Source organism: Crocodylus porosus, unplaced genomic scaffold (assembly GCF_001723895.1).
Source record: "Crocodylus porosus isolate Cpor-Errol unplaced genomic scaffold, CroPor_comp1, whole genome shotgun sequence".
Classification (NCBI taxonomy): domain Eukaryota; kingdom Metazoa; phylum Chordata; order Crocodylia; family Crocodylidae; genus Crocodylus; species Crocodylus porosus.
The window spans coordinates 15623436-15636627 of record NW_017728932.1 but is presented as its reverse complement, the minus strand read 5'-3'; the positions used below and the strand labels follow the sequence as shown (position 1 = coordinate 15636627).

The following is a 13192-nucleotide window of genomic DNA, read 5'->3' as shown; positions in this document are numbered from 1 at the left end:
TGAGATGCACCTGTGGATGCACGACAAGGTCCGGTTAGCCCTGCCAGCTGTGACCTCGCATTATCAGCCCATGGTCATCTTGGAGTCACTAATGACTCCAAGATCCCTTTCTGCCTCCGTGCTCTCAAGAAGGGAGTTTCCCATCTTATAAGAGTGCTGCTGGTTACTACTGGCCACGTGCAGCACCCTGCACTTGTCAGTATTGAAACGCATCCTGCGTTTGTTAGCCCACCCCTGCAACCTGTCCAGGTTTTGCTGCAGTCTCTCTCCCTACTAGCGTCGTCACCTCACCCCAAATTTTGGTATCGTCAGTGAATTTAAACAGGTTGCTTTTCACCCTGTTGTCCAAATCGCTGATAAAGAGATTGAACAACACGGGCCCGAGGACCGAGCCCTGGGGGACTCCGCTGCCCATTCCTCTCCAGGTCGAATATGACCCGTCCACCACCACCACCCTCTGAGTACGACCCTTCAGCTGATCTGCAGTCCATCTGACTGTGTAGGCATCAGTGCCACAGTCACCCAATTTCTTAATGAGGATGGGGTGGGAGACGGTGTCAAAGGCCTTTGCTGAAGTCCAGAAAGACTACGTCCACGGGGACACCTGCATCCAATGCTTTTGCGACCTGATCATAAGAGGCAATCACATTGGTCTGACATGACCTGCCCCTAGTGTCCCTCAACACCTGCAGCAGCAGGATAGCTTTAATTTCTAAAGTCAGTAGCTTTGGGGATCAGGGCGTTGGAGTCGACATCAAGTACTTCTTGCTTGCGGCCCTAGTTTCCAGCATGGAGAGAGAGCCCTGGCTGCCCAGGCACATTTCTGGTGGCTTTCCAAGCTCTCACTGAAAGAATAAAGCCATGGGGCCTGTGCGTTCTGCCAAGCCTTATTCATTAGGGGACAGGCTCACCTGAGGTTTCAGTTCAAGGCAGCTCTGGGCAGTCCTGACACCATTCGCAGTGGTGGAGGAGTGGGCTGCTCCAGGCTTGTCCCAGCCTGTTCTTAATCGGCGGGGGGGGAGCTTTGGGGAGGGCACGTTGGATGGGTTTCCACGCTCCTCGGACACGGGTGCCTTGCAGGACTGGCAGGTGAGTGCTGAGGGCGGGGAGCTGTCCTTGGCTGCATGTTCAGTCTAGCTTTGTCTGACCCAGTCAACAGACAGCTGTGGTTTGCCCACCTGCCACCCTCGGACACTTCCCTTCCATGCAGTTACAGGCTTCTCCTTTGGTAGGAGCATAGGAACAGCCCTGGATCCTGGGTCCAGTCAGCTCAGCCTCTTACCTGCAGTTGGGTTTGTCAGCAGAAGGTGCTAGAAACCTCCTATGGGAAGACTCGGGGCATGACATCCTCATGTAGGATGTCACCAGGCTAGACCCTGCAGCACAAGGGTTTATACCTATAGTGGCAGGAGGGCTCTTGCTGGGGCCAGCTAGCACCTGAGCGACTCCTCTCGAAGGGTAAAGATGGGCTGAGCTTCCCCCGCCCAGCCTGCTGGCAGCATACAGGTTCATTTAGCCGGGACAGGGAGGAGCGAACCCTTTTGCTCCAAGCGCAGCACTTCAGCTTACAGAGAACATAGGTGCAGGAGCGTGACGGAGGCAGCAGCTTAAATCCTGCAGATGTCACGTGCCTGTGCCTGATGCCGGTGATTTCTGTGTTCAAGACGCTGCATATGCCAATTCAGGCCCAACTGCAGGCTGTGGCTGTATAGGCCCCTCTCCTCCTTGCCAAGAGGTTTGAATGCAATAGCCTCATCGGTGTCTAAACTGGAAGGATTAACTGGCAACAGGCAAACTGCCTGCTTGCAAAAAACAAAAAAACCCTTTAGGTGGGGCTCCGATTCTGCCAGCTGCAGATGCTTCCTTTTCTGGGGTCCGTGCATTTTCTTGAGAGTCCAGGAAAGCAGGCTGCCAGTTGCATAGCTACCTCCCCGTGCTGAGCTGCCGAGGGAAAGTGTTCCCGCAGGACGTTCCTGCGCCGGTGTGCCGTGCAGCAGTGGCAAACCAAAATGAGCCCATTAACACTCGCAGCTGTTCCTTTCTGCTTTGCAAGGAGCTGTACCAGGTGGTCCACGGTGGCATTCCTGAGACAACTGAGCTGCTGAAGCAGAGGTTCGATTACATCTTCTACACCGGGAATCCCGTGGTGGGCAAAATTGTCATGGAAGCTGCTGCCAAGCACCTCACCCCTGTTACACTTGAACTGGGGGGGAAGAGTCCGTGCTACATAGACAAGGACTGCGACATTGATGTTGCCTGCAGGTGAGACTCATACAGGTTGCCCTCCAAGGGTTCAGGTGCTGGAGAGCGGAGAAATCTGTGGGGAAGGTGTGCGGGGTGGAGGTATATTGGAGGCTCGTGGTCCTCACTGTACCTCTTGTACGCTGTTTGTTCTCTCTGCCTTTTGACAGAGCAGTAAGATTCCTGGAGACATAGACCCCAAACCCATGTCGGCCTGATGTGCAGCTTTGCCTGTGCTGAAGACTTGCCTTTCCTTTCAGCAAGTTTGGCTGACTGTTTCCTTCTTAAACAGCTGTTAGCGGTTTGGTCTGAAGTTTCCTGAGGTGCATGCCAGGAGCCCTGCTCAGCTAGGGATATAAGCTGAGACTTCTTTTACTTGGCACCAAGGCTTATTAAAAATGCATACTGCTCTGTAAGCAGGGCTGCGTGCAGGTTCAAGGCCGCAGCACTGGAGTCTTGTCATCTTATCAGCCCATGCAGCTTTCCCAGCTGTACTGCCAAACACAGGCCAAAGTCCACAGCTCCCTGGCTGCAGACTGAGCACAGCCAGCTGCCCACACCAAGCCAGACAGCCCATTCCCCAAACCCTGAACGGCTGAACAGCATCAAGCCAAATAGTCACGAGGCGGGGCACTCCTAGACTCGGCCATTAAGCTCTTATTCCCGTAATCAACTTTCTCAGGAGTCCAGGCTGGTTTGTTTGACTCTGTTAGAAAGGAATCAAATTGTATTTGGTGTTCCCTGCTGGCCTGACCAAAAGCCCAGGCTCTAGCACAGGAGCCCCAGGTTGTGCTAGCAGCAAAAATTGCCAAGTGCTGTAATGTGCCAGGGCACGAGTGGCTTGGGTCCTGTGTCAGGAGTTGCATCTGCGCAAGGTTTCAGTCCTGGTCAGAGCCCAGCTTTGAGTTTTCCTGAATTGATAGACAGATCCTTCTTAGCCCAAATGGCAAGATCCTCTGCCAGCTCCCAATTACGTGGCCGATACCTGTGCTGCTGACAATACTAAAACCGGAGCTTCGGTGCTTTGTAACGGGCCTGAAAGACAGAAGTTTGCGAGGCTGTAGCTGTGGCTGACTGTCCCATTTGGTCTCAGCCCTGGCTGCCAGTCCCTGTATCTTTGAAGTGGCTGCTGCTCAGCTGATGGCTTTGGTCCAGGTGTTTTCGCTTCAGAGCAGAAGGCTGCAGGGTTCATTTGCCCAGGGGCTGATGTAGCAGAGAGCTGGGCAGAAGTGACCCGTCGCTCCTGACGTCTGCAGATTTTGGCACCCTGTCGCTCTGAGCTGGGAGATTCCCCCGTCTCCTCACGGGTCCTGGGGAGACCAGGCTGGCCCTCGTATGGCTTGCAAACCTACAGGCACAGAGCGTTTCTAGGGCTTGGGTTTTTACAGGAAATGCCAGCCCTTTGCTCCCCGCCGAGGCAGTGTGGGAGGAGGTTTGTTCTGCGGTGCTTCGTCAGCACTTTGGAAGGAGGCTCGGGGGGTGCTGGGGAGGCTGCTAGCAAGCACCTCTCCTTCCACTCTCAAAGAAGTTAGCTGTTGCTGTGGGCACATACCCCAGTAAACAGAGAAATCCTTCTCCTCAGGCGCGTAACATGGGGGAAGTACGCAAACTGTGGGCAAACCTGCATTGCCCCGGATTACGTCCTCTGCGACCAGGCCATCCAGAGCAGAGTGGTGGAGAACATCAAGAAGACCCTGAAGGTGAGCATTCAAGTTGCTCGTGCGTTGGAAACCTGTGCACTGTCGTCTGTCCCAGCAGCTGTCCCTGGGGCTTCCATGATTTCAGACTCGTATTTCAGGCTTGAGAAGTTTTCTTAAGAGAGTTTGTAACCTATTCCACCGCTCCCAAGCCCTTGGCAGTGCTGAGTATTATCTTCTTTACAAGAGTGGTGCCACTCGTTCTTGCTGGTGCCAGCCCTGTTTACCCAAGACTGTTGGGTTTCAGCTCTCTGCTGCTGCGGCAGTTTCCATAGAGAGTAGCTCCCGCAGAGCAAAGAGTGGATTTGTGGGAGACACCACAGGTGTTTGGGAGTGAGAAATTGGTCCAGCCCGAGCAGTGGGGGGAGTCTCAGCCTTTGTGGCCACTCATCGGCTGCCTGCGTGACGAAATCTTTCCAGCTTTGATCCTTTCTCGCCCCACAGGAATTCTACGGGGAAGATGTGAAAAATTCCTCAGATTATGAAAGGATCATCAACAAGCGCCACTTCAAAAGGGTGATGAGTCTGCTGGAAGGGCAGAAGATAGCACATGGAGGGGAGGCTGACGAGGCCACCTGCTTTATAGGTATTCTGCCTGCACTGGCAGAGAAGGAGGGGCTGGTGGGGAGCTGCTAGCTGTGTGCCACGGCTGGCCTCCCTGCTTCGGCATTTGCTGGCTTGCCCTTCCAGCTCTTGGGCTTTGCAGGGAATCCAGTGGGTGCTTATGGGTAGGCAGAGAGTTCATCTGCAGGAAAGGCCTCCTGCAGCCAAACAGCCTCTCAGTACCAGAAGTGCCTGAAAAGACCGGGACTCTGCAGTGAGGAAAGAAGGGCCGTACGGTGACGTAGGGGGTGGACACCGTGAACAGAGCAGTGTTATTCACCAAGCCTCGTGATACAAGAACTAGGAGGCACCTGCTGAGATTTGCAGGAGAGAGGTTCAGAACAACAGGGAGCACTTTTCTGCGCTGCACACAGCTCACCTCCAGAGCTTGTTTTCACAGGGGGGGTTTAGAGGCAGAGACCATGACCAAATTCAGAAAAGACCGGACAGATCCATGGAGGACGCGCCCATTGTGAGCTGTTAAATAGAACAGGGATGTATCCTCTGAGACCCCCAAATCCTTGGTCGTTGATGTTGGAGGGGGTATGACAGTGGGTTATGCTACACGTGCCCTGTTCACATGATCTCCCTCTACGGCTTGCTGCTGTCAGGGACCGGACCCTGGGCTGGATGGGCAGATCTTCCGCCTTTTCTAAAAGGGACCAGAGCAGGAGTCAGAGAGCAGACCTGGACCTGGCTTTGCCAGGTGATCTTAGCTCAGTTACTTGACATGCCCCAAATGACACGTACCCTGTGTGGGGGTGGGGGTGAGGTGGTCTGCAGCAGAGCCCTGGCTTCTCCATGCCACGGTGCCTCTGATTTGCTGTTCTGTACGTTGCAGCTCCAACGATCCTCACCAGCGTGAACCCGGAATCCAGGATCATGCAGGAGGAGATTTTCGGGCCTGTCCTTCCCATCGTGACTGTGAAGAATGTGGATGAGGCCATTCAGTTCATAAATCAGCGGGAGAAACCGCTCGCCTTGTATGTATTTTCCAATGACAAAAAGGTAGGTTTGTTCCCCAGTTGGAGGTAACTCTCTTGCTTGCTTTTAAGTGCTGTACCTCCTTCCCTTGTCCCCCCTGGCATCATCATGTGTTTGGCTTTCACTGGTGCTAACCGCCGGCTCTTGCGCTATGTAATATGAGATATTTTGAAAGCTTTTGCAAACTCCCATGCATGTCTTGAGGGCACTAGGGTTTAAGTGACATCCTCCGGCTCTCAGCCCATCCCCCAGCCACACGTGGAAGTGCAGCAGGGAGGGGGTGGTGACTTAGACATCTGGCTCAGGCCTGTTTACACGGGGATCGAAAGTGTGTTATGCAAGAACCTGCTGCTTGGCGAAGGAGCAGAGACCGAAGTGCCAGTTGAGCAATGCCTGGTTGATAACAAGCAGGTTGCCTTCACCTGTAACGTGACTGGGCGAATTGTGCTTCTGGTTGGTTGAAGGTCCCAGGCAGGACAGTGCTGTCCTGCTCAGTAGGCACACTGCTGCAGGGCAGGGCACCACCAAACCAGAGCACGAGGCAAGTGTCTGGGGAGCTGACCCCAGCAGGGCTCAGCTGCTGGGTGCCATGCCATTGACTTTAGAGAGTGGGCACATCTGCAGTGGAGGTGATTGGGTCTAGAGACTTTCTGGTCCTCCAACAGGGAAGGCCTGGGGTTGAGCTTAGCTACTATGTGTGGAAGGGGTTATGGCACCCAGAGGAGGCTGGTTATCAGGCAGCTGAAGCCTGCACACATAGGCCTTTCCAGCACGGATGTTCTCAGCATTACGCTTGGCCCTGGGTAGCCTGCCTGCCTGCCAGCCCATGGAGTGCAGCAGGGAGCCACCCTGGCACCATCAAACCTGCATTTCATAGCAGGTGGGTTGTGAGAGCATCTCCCAAGTGAGCCAGACCCCAGGTTCACTCCCAGAAACGGCCTGTGCCCTGTTGGCTGGGCCTAGGCTAGAAAGGAGCCGTCCCATGCCAGAGCTGTGGGATGGTCAATCCACTTCATGGCCTCCCAAGTCTCGTTGCACTTGGCTTTGGAGCGTTGCCCCCATGAAAGCAAAGTTGAAGAGCATGAATGTTTGTGCTGCAAGCAGCTGAGGTGGCTGGGAGGACGGTGTGTGCTGGGCGTGCTTCTGGGACTGCCACGGTCAAAGTTCAGCCCTTAAGTTTGTGCCAGGGGGATGCTTCCCAAGTACGCCTGTCTAGGCAACACTAGGCCACAGAGGGAGAGCGTGAGGGGCCATCACCCTGGATCAGCACGGAGAGGCTGTGCTCGAAGCTTGTCCTGGGGTTTCTGTGACGTCTCTGTTGTCCGCTAGCTGATCAAGCGGGTGATTGCAGAGACCTCCAGCGGTGGCGTGACGGCAAACGATGTCATCATGCATTACTCCCTCCCAAGCCTGCCCTTCGGCGGAGTCGGTGAGTCCCTTCCAGCTTCTGGTGCTCAGGTGCCCACCCGGAGCCTGCCACTGCGTGCAGAGCTTTCCTGCAGAAACATGGGGCCATGTTCTCTGCCGCAGGCTCCGTCTGTACCCGCCTCCCTGCCCTAGGAACACCTCTCCCAGGGCCAGGCGCTGACTTGGACTCCAGGGCTGTTCAGCCCTTGCAGAAAGTGCCTGCCAGGGACTCCAGCCATGCTGGGGGCTTTGTGCTGTAGGACCCAGACTGGGGCCCTCCAAGCACCTGACACAGGACAAGTCACTCTGACAGGAGTCATTCTGGTCATGGGCTTTCTCTTCAGCCCCCTTTGTCCTTGTGCTGCCTGTCTGCTCCCCCCGGCCCAGCCAGCATCCTGCTAACTAACATGCGTTGCTCTTAGGGACCAGCGGGATGGGTGCTTACCATGGCAGGCACAGCTTTGAGACCTTCTCCCATCGCCGCGCCTGCCTGATCAAGTCGCTGGGCTTGGAAGGCGCGAACAAAATCCGATACCCGCCCGGCAGCCAGAAGAAAGTGGACTGGGCAAAGTTCATCCTCTTGAAGAAGTTTAACAGAGGCAAAATCGGCCTGATCATCATGGCAGTGCTGGGGGTCCTGGCAGCCCTCATAGTCAAGGTGAGCCTGGGGATGGGGACATCGTCCGTGCAGCAGCGTGTTTCATGGGAAGGCTCATTTCTGAGCTTTTCTTAGTCATGCGCTCGCCTGTCTTCCAGCCACAGTCCTTCCATGGGGGCTGGTCTGTTCTCACCCTCCCCTTGGAAACTGGTGTGAGCCAGCTGGAAGCACTACAGTCCGCCTGTCTTCCGCTTGAGCAAGCAGGCACCATGGTGTTAGTGGGGCCAGGCTGGTTCTTGGGGCGAATCGAGTCTGCCCCACTTGCTGCTCTGTGACACCTGACATGCATGAGGAGGGGGCAGCTGGGACCTGGCACGATAGGATCCGCCCAGGCTCGGGGAAGCAGGTGGCACGAGCTGCTTCCGCAACTCGTCCTGCACGAGTTGGTTTTGGCAGTGGGGTTTGGCTGCCTTCCTCCTCACCCAGGAGGCAGCAGGGCAGACTGGAAGGCAGGTGCATGGCTAGAGGGCAGGCCAGATTAGGGTTTGTCCCTGGCCGTGCCACAGCTGTCCTGTGGGACCCTGGGACGTTGCTTCTTCTCTGTGCTGCCGTCTCCTTTGCGTAAGGCGGGGGGCAGACTGCAAGGGGCAGGTACGGCTCTCCCCGGGCTCAGGTCAGTAAGAAAGGAACCGGGCAGCTTCCTGCAGCCCAGCCCAGGTACGGCAGGCAGATTCCCACAACCCTGCAGTGGCTTCCTCTGCGTCTTTCCTGCCACGGCCAGGGCGAGAGCTGTGGCTGGGAGGACACGGGTAGAGCAGGCGTGTGCTCGCTAGGCAGGAGCTGATAAGAAACAGCAGAGCTGCCGTTGGAAGCTGGGCCCAGCTCCACGCTGCTGGGGAGCCTGTCTCCAGGTGGCCAGCCCTGGGGGCTGCCAAGGGCAGGTGGAAGAGCAGCTCCTGGCAGGAGGAGGCAGCCGGCCCCTGTGAGAGGTCTCAGCCCAGTCTGTAGTAGCTGGAGATCGAAGCCTCGTTCCCCTCCCACAGCCTTACCCCAGATGGGTGCAAGGTCCCTCCAGACTGATCGTGCCAGTCTTGTGGCCAGACCCCCTCTGCACATCTCCTTGCACTCAGCGTACTTAGCTGCATTTCCCAATCGTTTGGGTTTTCCCAGAATCACCAGCCCCTGCTGAGGAGAAAAGCCCCCTTGGCTGTGCTGGCAGGTCAAAGACTGGCTCAGCTCTATAAGTACTGATGAGGAGTGGGGTTTAAAACCCAGCCATTGCTGTGAGCAAGGTAGGATTGTCTTCTGTTTGCGCATGGGCCTGGTTGGAAGTGGGGCAGGGAGTGCCGGGCTGGCGTCCTGCGCTGCTGGCTTTGCTCTGGGGCGTCACTCGGAGGCATCCGCCCTGTAGCGTGAAGTGTGCCCCGCAGGCCAAGACAAAGCAGCCCTTCTGGATCTTGTGCTGTATTCACGTGGGAAAGAGGAATCTGCCTCTGCCCTTGGAGCAGGGATCGATCCCCTCTTGGCTGGTTGCAGAGCTATTCCCCCTCCTTTTGTCTTCGCAGATGGCTCGCTAGTAAGGGACCTGACATGGCTGGCTGTGAAACACATGCTCTCCCTGGATGGTCAGCACCTGCTTCCCGTATTCATGTCTTCGCTTACAAGTTTCTTCCTCTTTCTGTGAGATGTCAAGCACACAAAGCATAAATGCACTAATCGATGCCAGGGGGCCCAGACTCTCATTCGGACACCGGTGGGCAGAAACGGTCGATCGTGCCATTGGCAAGGAGGTAAAGGAGAATGGGCAAGCGGGAAACAGCAGCTCCCCCTGGGCTTATGACATAGCTGCAAAGACCTTGCCTTCTGCTTGTGCCCATGCCCAAATAGCAGCTCCTGAACTCCTGCTCGGCTTTAAGGGACCACCAGTTGGATTTCGAACTCGGTTTTGTGAGCTGTCTCGGGTCAGAGCCGCTGCCCCCTCCCTCCCACCTCCCCAAAAGGAGAAAACGTGGACCTGAATGATCTTAACTGAAAGAGCAAACAAAGCAAGAGCAGCGGTGTCGTCCATAGCCCCAGGGGCAGCCGGAGGCCGAGTATCTACTCGGCTCTTTCCGAGGTCTCAACCATCGCGTTCTCAGAGTTAGTCGGGCGCGTGCTCCACTTCTGGTGGGGTGAATTTCCACTGGCGTTAAAGGCCGGTTCCAAATGAACGTGCGCGGAGGCTGCTGCCTGCCGCCTTCGCCTCACCCGTCATCTTTCAGACGAGTACATCCAGCGCGTGGCCCTGTGATTCAGTCTGGCTGCGGGTGTCGCAGCGAAAGGCTCGCGACAGCTCGCAGGGAGTTCCCCCGTGTTGTTGCGAGCGATTCTGTGATGCCCTGCAATCCTGCGCTCGCAGGAGGCGACGCTACGAAGGAGTTGCGCCAAGCGCGTTTCCACTCGCTGCTGGAAGGCACGACTGCTCGCCTCTGACCCTGGAGTTGCGTGAGCCCGGCCCGCTGAAGAGGGAGATGTGGGACAAAGATGGGTGTGCTGGGTCCCAGCTTTCTAAAAGAGCTTTTTTTTCCTTTCCTTACTAAAAAGCAACAGGAGACCTGATGTGTTACTGTGAAAGAAGCGATTCTAGAAAGCCATTGGCCTCATCTCCCGAGATGAGTTGCGTTCAGTGAAACCTGCCTGCCAAGCCAGGTATTAAAAATAGTTTGTTTAGTGTTTGCAAAATCTAAGTGACAAGAATGAACGTGTTTTATTGGCGCAACAGAGGAGATGGCAGAGCGCCAGAGGCCCGACTGCCGCTGCCTCGCTCAGGCGAGCTGCTTCACGCCTGCGCTGCTGGTCGCCCACCTGTGAAACAGGAGTGAGGTGTATCCACTCCGATCCCCAAGCAGCGTTAAGGATCGTAGAGAAATTGGGCTGGGAGGGACCTCAGAAGGTCCCTTAGTTCAGCCCCCTGCCCGGGGCAGGATGTTTCCCCATTTAAGCCCTCCCATACAACAGGGCAAGTTTTATGAATACCTCCCTGCCCCCCAGGGCTTAAGTTGAATTCATTTCTTTAGCCCCCTCGGTGCCTGGCGGGGAGCGAGCCGGTCGAGGAAATTCTACTTCTGAAACGCTGGCTCAGATCTGCACGTCCTTGTCGGCCTCTGCTCGCGCGGAGGCCGAGGCAGTGGCCTGCGCTGACTCCCTGCTGCGGAGCAGCCCTCCGAGCTGGAGGGGCCAAGACCCAGGCAGGCCCTACAGTGAACTGCAAACCGAAGGCACTGCAGGCAGGCAGGAGCTTGGTGGCTGGCTGGGTTTATTCATGGCTAAACAACGGGTTGTCACTGTGCCACAAAGTCCAGGCGGTGACAGGGTTCGCCAGCCCTGGCTGTGTGCGCTCAGGTGTTGCCAGCGGTTAGACCAGACCAGGTTAGACGGTCCCCTGGACAGCAGCTCCTAGCTCAGGTCGGATGCCGTCTTCGGCTAAACGGAGACTTCCCCCTTCGCTTGGACGAGTCCTGGGCGCCGTGCGCTCCCAGCTGCGAGTGGGGAGGGGTCTCCCTGTGCTCTCGGCGCCCGCCCCCGTCTCTGGCCCAGCCTGCTCAGTGGGGAGCAGTCGTGACCCTGGCAGCCACCCCGAGCGCGAGCACGGCGATGGCGGCAGCCGCTGCCAGCCCGCGCCGGAGGACGAGCTGTTTCGCAGACAGAGCCTCGGCCGCGGGCGGGCGCGCGGGAGCGGCTTCCTGGAGCCTCGGCCCTTCGAGCTTAGCGAAGCCAAGCAGGACGATGCCGTTCCGGGCCCCGGCCTCCCCTGGAGCAGGGTGCGGGCAGGAGGTTACTGCAGGTGACCTCCCACCGGAGGCAGGGGGCTGCGGGGTTGCTGGGCTTTTGGGACGCTCCTCTCCAGAGCCTCTGCCTGCCTCGGCGCTCCCTGCGTGGGGCTTCTGCCTCCCCCTACACCCGGCTTCCCGTAGCGAGAGCGGCTGCTTCTCCCCCTCCCCAGGCTGCAAGACCAGCCCTGCAAGCCCCTTCAGCTCGCCTCCCTGACGTCGTCCGCGAGAGCAGGCGGGGACCGGGCTCCTGCTGCCCTCTCTGCTCCTCCCAGCGCGTTCGTTATTCCAAGAGCCCTGCAGCCCCCTCCGCTGCGCGGGCGTTATCGGCTTGCCCAAGGCTGAATCTGCCCCCAGGACACCTGTCCCCCACTTTGGATTTTGATTCCCAGCACAACTTCCTGGGGAAAACACAAACCCTCCTGCCAAGCTCCTTCCCCCCATGCACAACCTGCCGGGACTGCCAGAAGAGCAGGCATTTTAAGGAGCTCCTGCGAATAGCATCTCATTCAATGAATGTTTGGGATCTCAGCCGGCAGGTTGAGCAATGCTGCCCCGTTACCAGCCACGCTTGTCCCATACCTGGGAGGGGAGCCCGCTTGAAAGGGACAGGAGCCGTGTTCAAATCCTCGGCCGTCTGCTGGCTCACGCCTGCCCGCCGTTGAGCCTAGGGAGAGAGGTGGGGTGCGGGTGAGCTGCAAGGAAAGCACAGTTGTCCTACCGAGCGATGACCGCGGTTCAAACGTGCTGGCTTCCCCTCGGGATGATGGCGGGCAGCCGGGACAGCCATCCCGAAGGAGCGCGAACCTGTAGGTTGCATGTGTGCTTGGAGCACATCCGTGCAAGCACGGCCAGGCCTGAAGGGTGGGGAGCGGTTTAGGCTGCGTGTTTTAGCCCGGCTGCCACCTTCACTGTGCCCCAGAGGGACTAGGTGAGTGGTGCGTGGCTGGACTAGCACCCGAGAGCCCGGGGCGCTGACGGACCTGCTGTGGATTTCGACCCGTTCTGCTCTGCGGCGGACGAGAAGCGAGCGTCCGAGCTGCGGCCAAAGCTCCCCGGCTGCCCCGGCCGTGGCCGGCAGAGCAGGGCCAGTGCCTCTCCTGGGCTTGGTGGCTCCAGTCTGCCAGCCTGGCTGCGTCTGCAGCTCTGAGCGGGGCAAGGGAGAGCCCCCCCGTACCTCGCCGGGCCCTGCTGCTGGGCAGCCTCCCCACTGATTCCTCTGGGACTTCACCCAGCTTTTGCCGAGCGGGGCAAGCGTGTGTGCAAAAGGAGCTGGATCCACACAAGGTAAAAGCCCCTGGGAGCAGGGATTCCCCCTGCGGTGCAGCCTGGCAGCCTCCCCTCCCAGCCAGGCCACCCGTCACTGCTCTGGCATGTGACACTGGCCAAGGCCCCTCCCTGGTCTTCGCCCTTCCCGCGGCCACGGCGCTCTGGCCCGCAGTGCGGGCTCGCTCTGTCCCCTGCCTGCGCTCGGCAGTGACAGGAGTGATGCGAGAGCCCCGGTACCTCCTCGGAGGCCTTCCTCCAGTCCATCCGTGCGATGTAGGTGATGGAGCAGCTGCAGGGGATGAAGGCGCAGATCAGCATGCCGAGCCAGAGACCTAGGGAGAAAAGGCTGGGGTAAGCCAGGTGCGGTCAGCACCTGGACCCGGCTCCAAAACCTCCTGACCCTGCAAACCTGGGGCCATCCTGGAGGTGTGGGGGGGCAACAGGTGGCTACTTGGGCTGTACCTGGGCGGGAGCGGCCTGAGGCTGCCACCTAGCGACCACGCAGGCCTTCGCGCGTACGCTGACCAGCTGAGGTTGCTGTAAGCAGGTTCCCGAGGGAGGCAGGAAGATCCGGACTTGACCTT

The 13192-nt window shown here is 57.9% G+C and overlaps 2 protein-coding genes across 3 annotated transcripts in view; one reads left to right on the top strand and one right to left on the bottom strand.

Annotated features, from left to right (window-relative positions):
* Nucleotides 1-10256, top strand: part of ALDH3A2 (aldehyde dehydrogenase 3 family member A2) — a 12603-nt gene extending 2347 nt beyond the window's left edge. Inside the window, exons 5-12 of one of the 2 annotated variants that reach the window (XM_019545734.1) lie at nucleotides 2054-2262; nucleotides 3824-3941; nucleotides 4383-4524; nucleotides 5383-5549; nucleotides 6855-6954; nucleotides 7355-7590; nucleotides 8701-8822; nucleotides 9096-10256. In XM_019545734.1, the coding sequence (XP_019401279.1) occupies nucleotides 2054-2262; nucleotides 3824-3941; nucleotides 4383-4524; nucleotides 5383-5549; nucleotides 6855-6954; nucleotides 7355-7590; nucleotides 8701-8781 (1053 nt within the window). In that variant the 3' untranslated portion in view covers nucleotides 8782-8822; nucleotides 9096-10256. The remainder of the gene's footprint in view (nucleotides 1-2053; nucleotides 2263-3823; nucleotides 3942-4382; nucleotides 4525-5382; nucleotides 5550-6854; nucleotides 6955-7354; nucleotides 7591-8700; nucleotides 8823-9095) is intronic. The other variant, XM_019545735.1, reaches the window with a different exon arrangement.
* An 855-nt stretch (nucleotides 10257-11111) lies between these two features.
* The window catches only part of LOC109316946 (multidrug and toxin extrusion protein 1-like), a gene marked incomplete at its 5' end in the record, with an annotated part of 10142 nt that continues 8061 nt past the window's right edge, over nucleotides 11112-13192 (bottom strand). Inside the window, 3 exons of the mRNA XM_019545316.1 lie at nucleotides 11112-11320; nucleotides 11922-12006; nucleotides 12846-12940. Coding sequence (XP_019400861.1) covers nucleotides 11112-11320; nucleotides 11922-12006; nucleotides 12846-12940 — 389 coding nt within the window. The remainder of the gene's footprint in view (nucleotides 11321-11921; nucleotides 12007-12845; nucleotides 12941-13192) is intronic.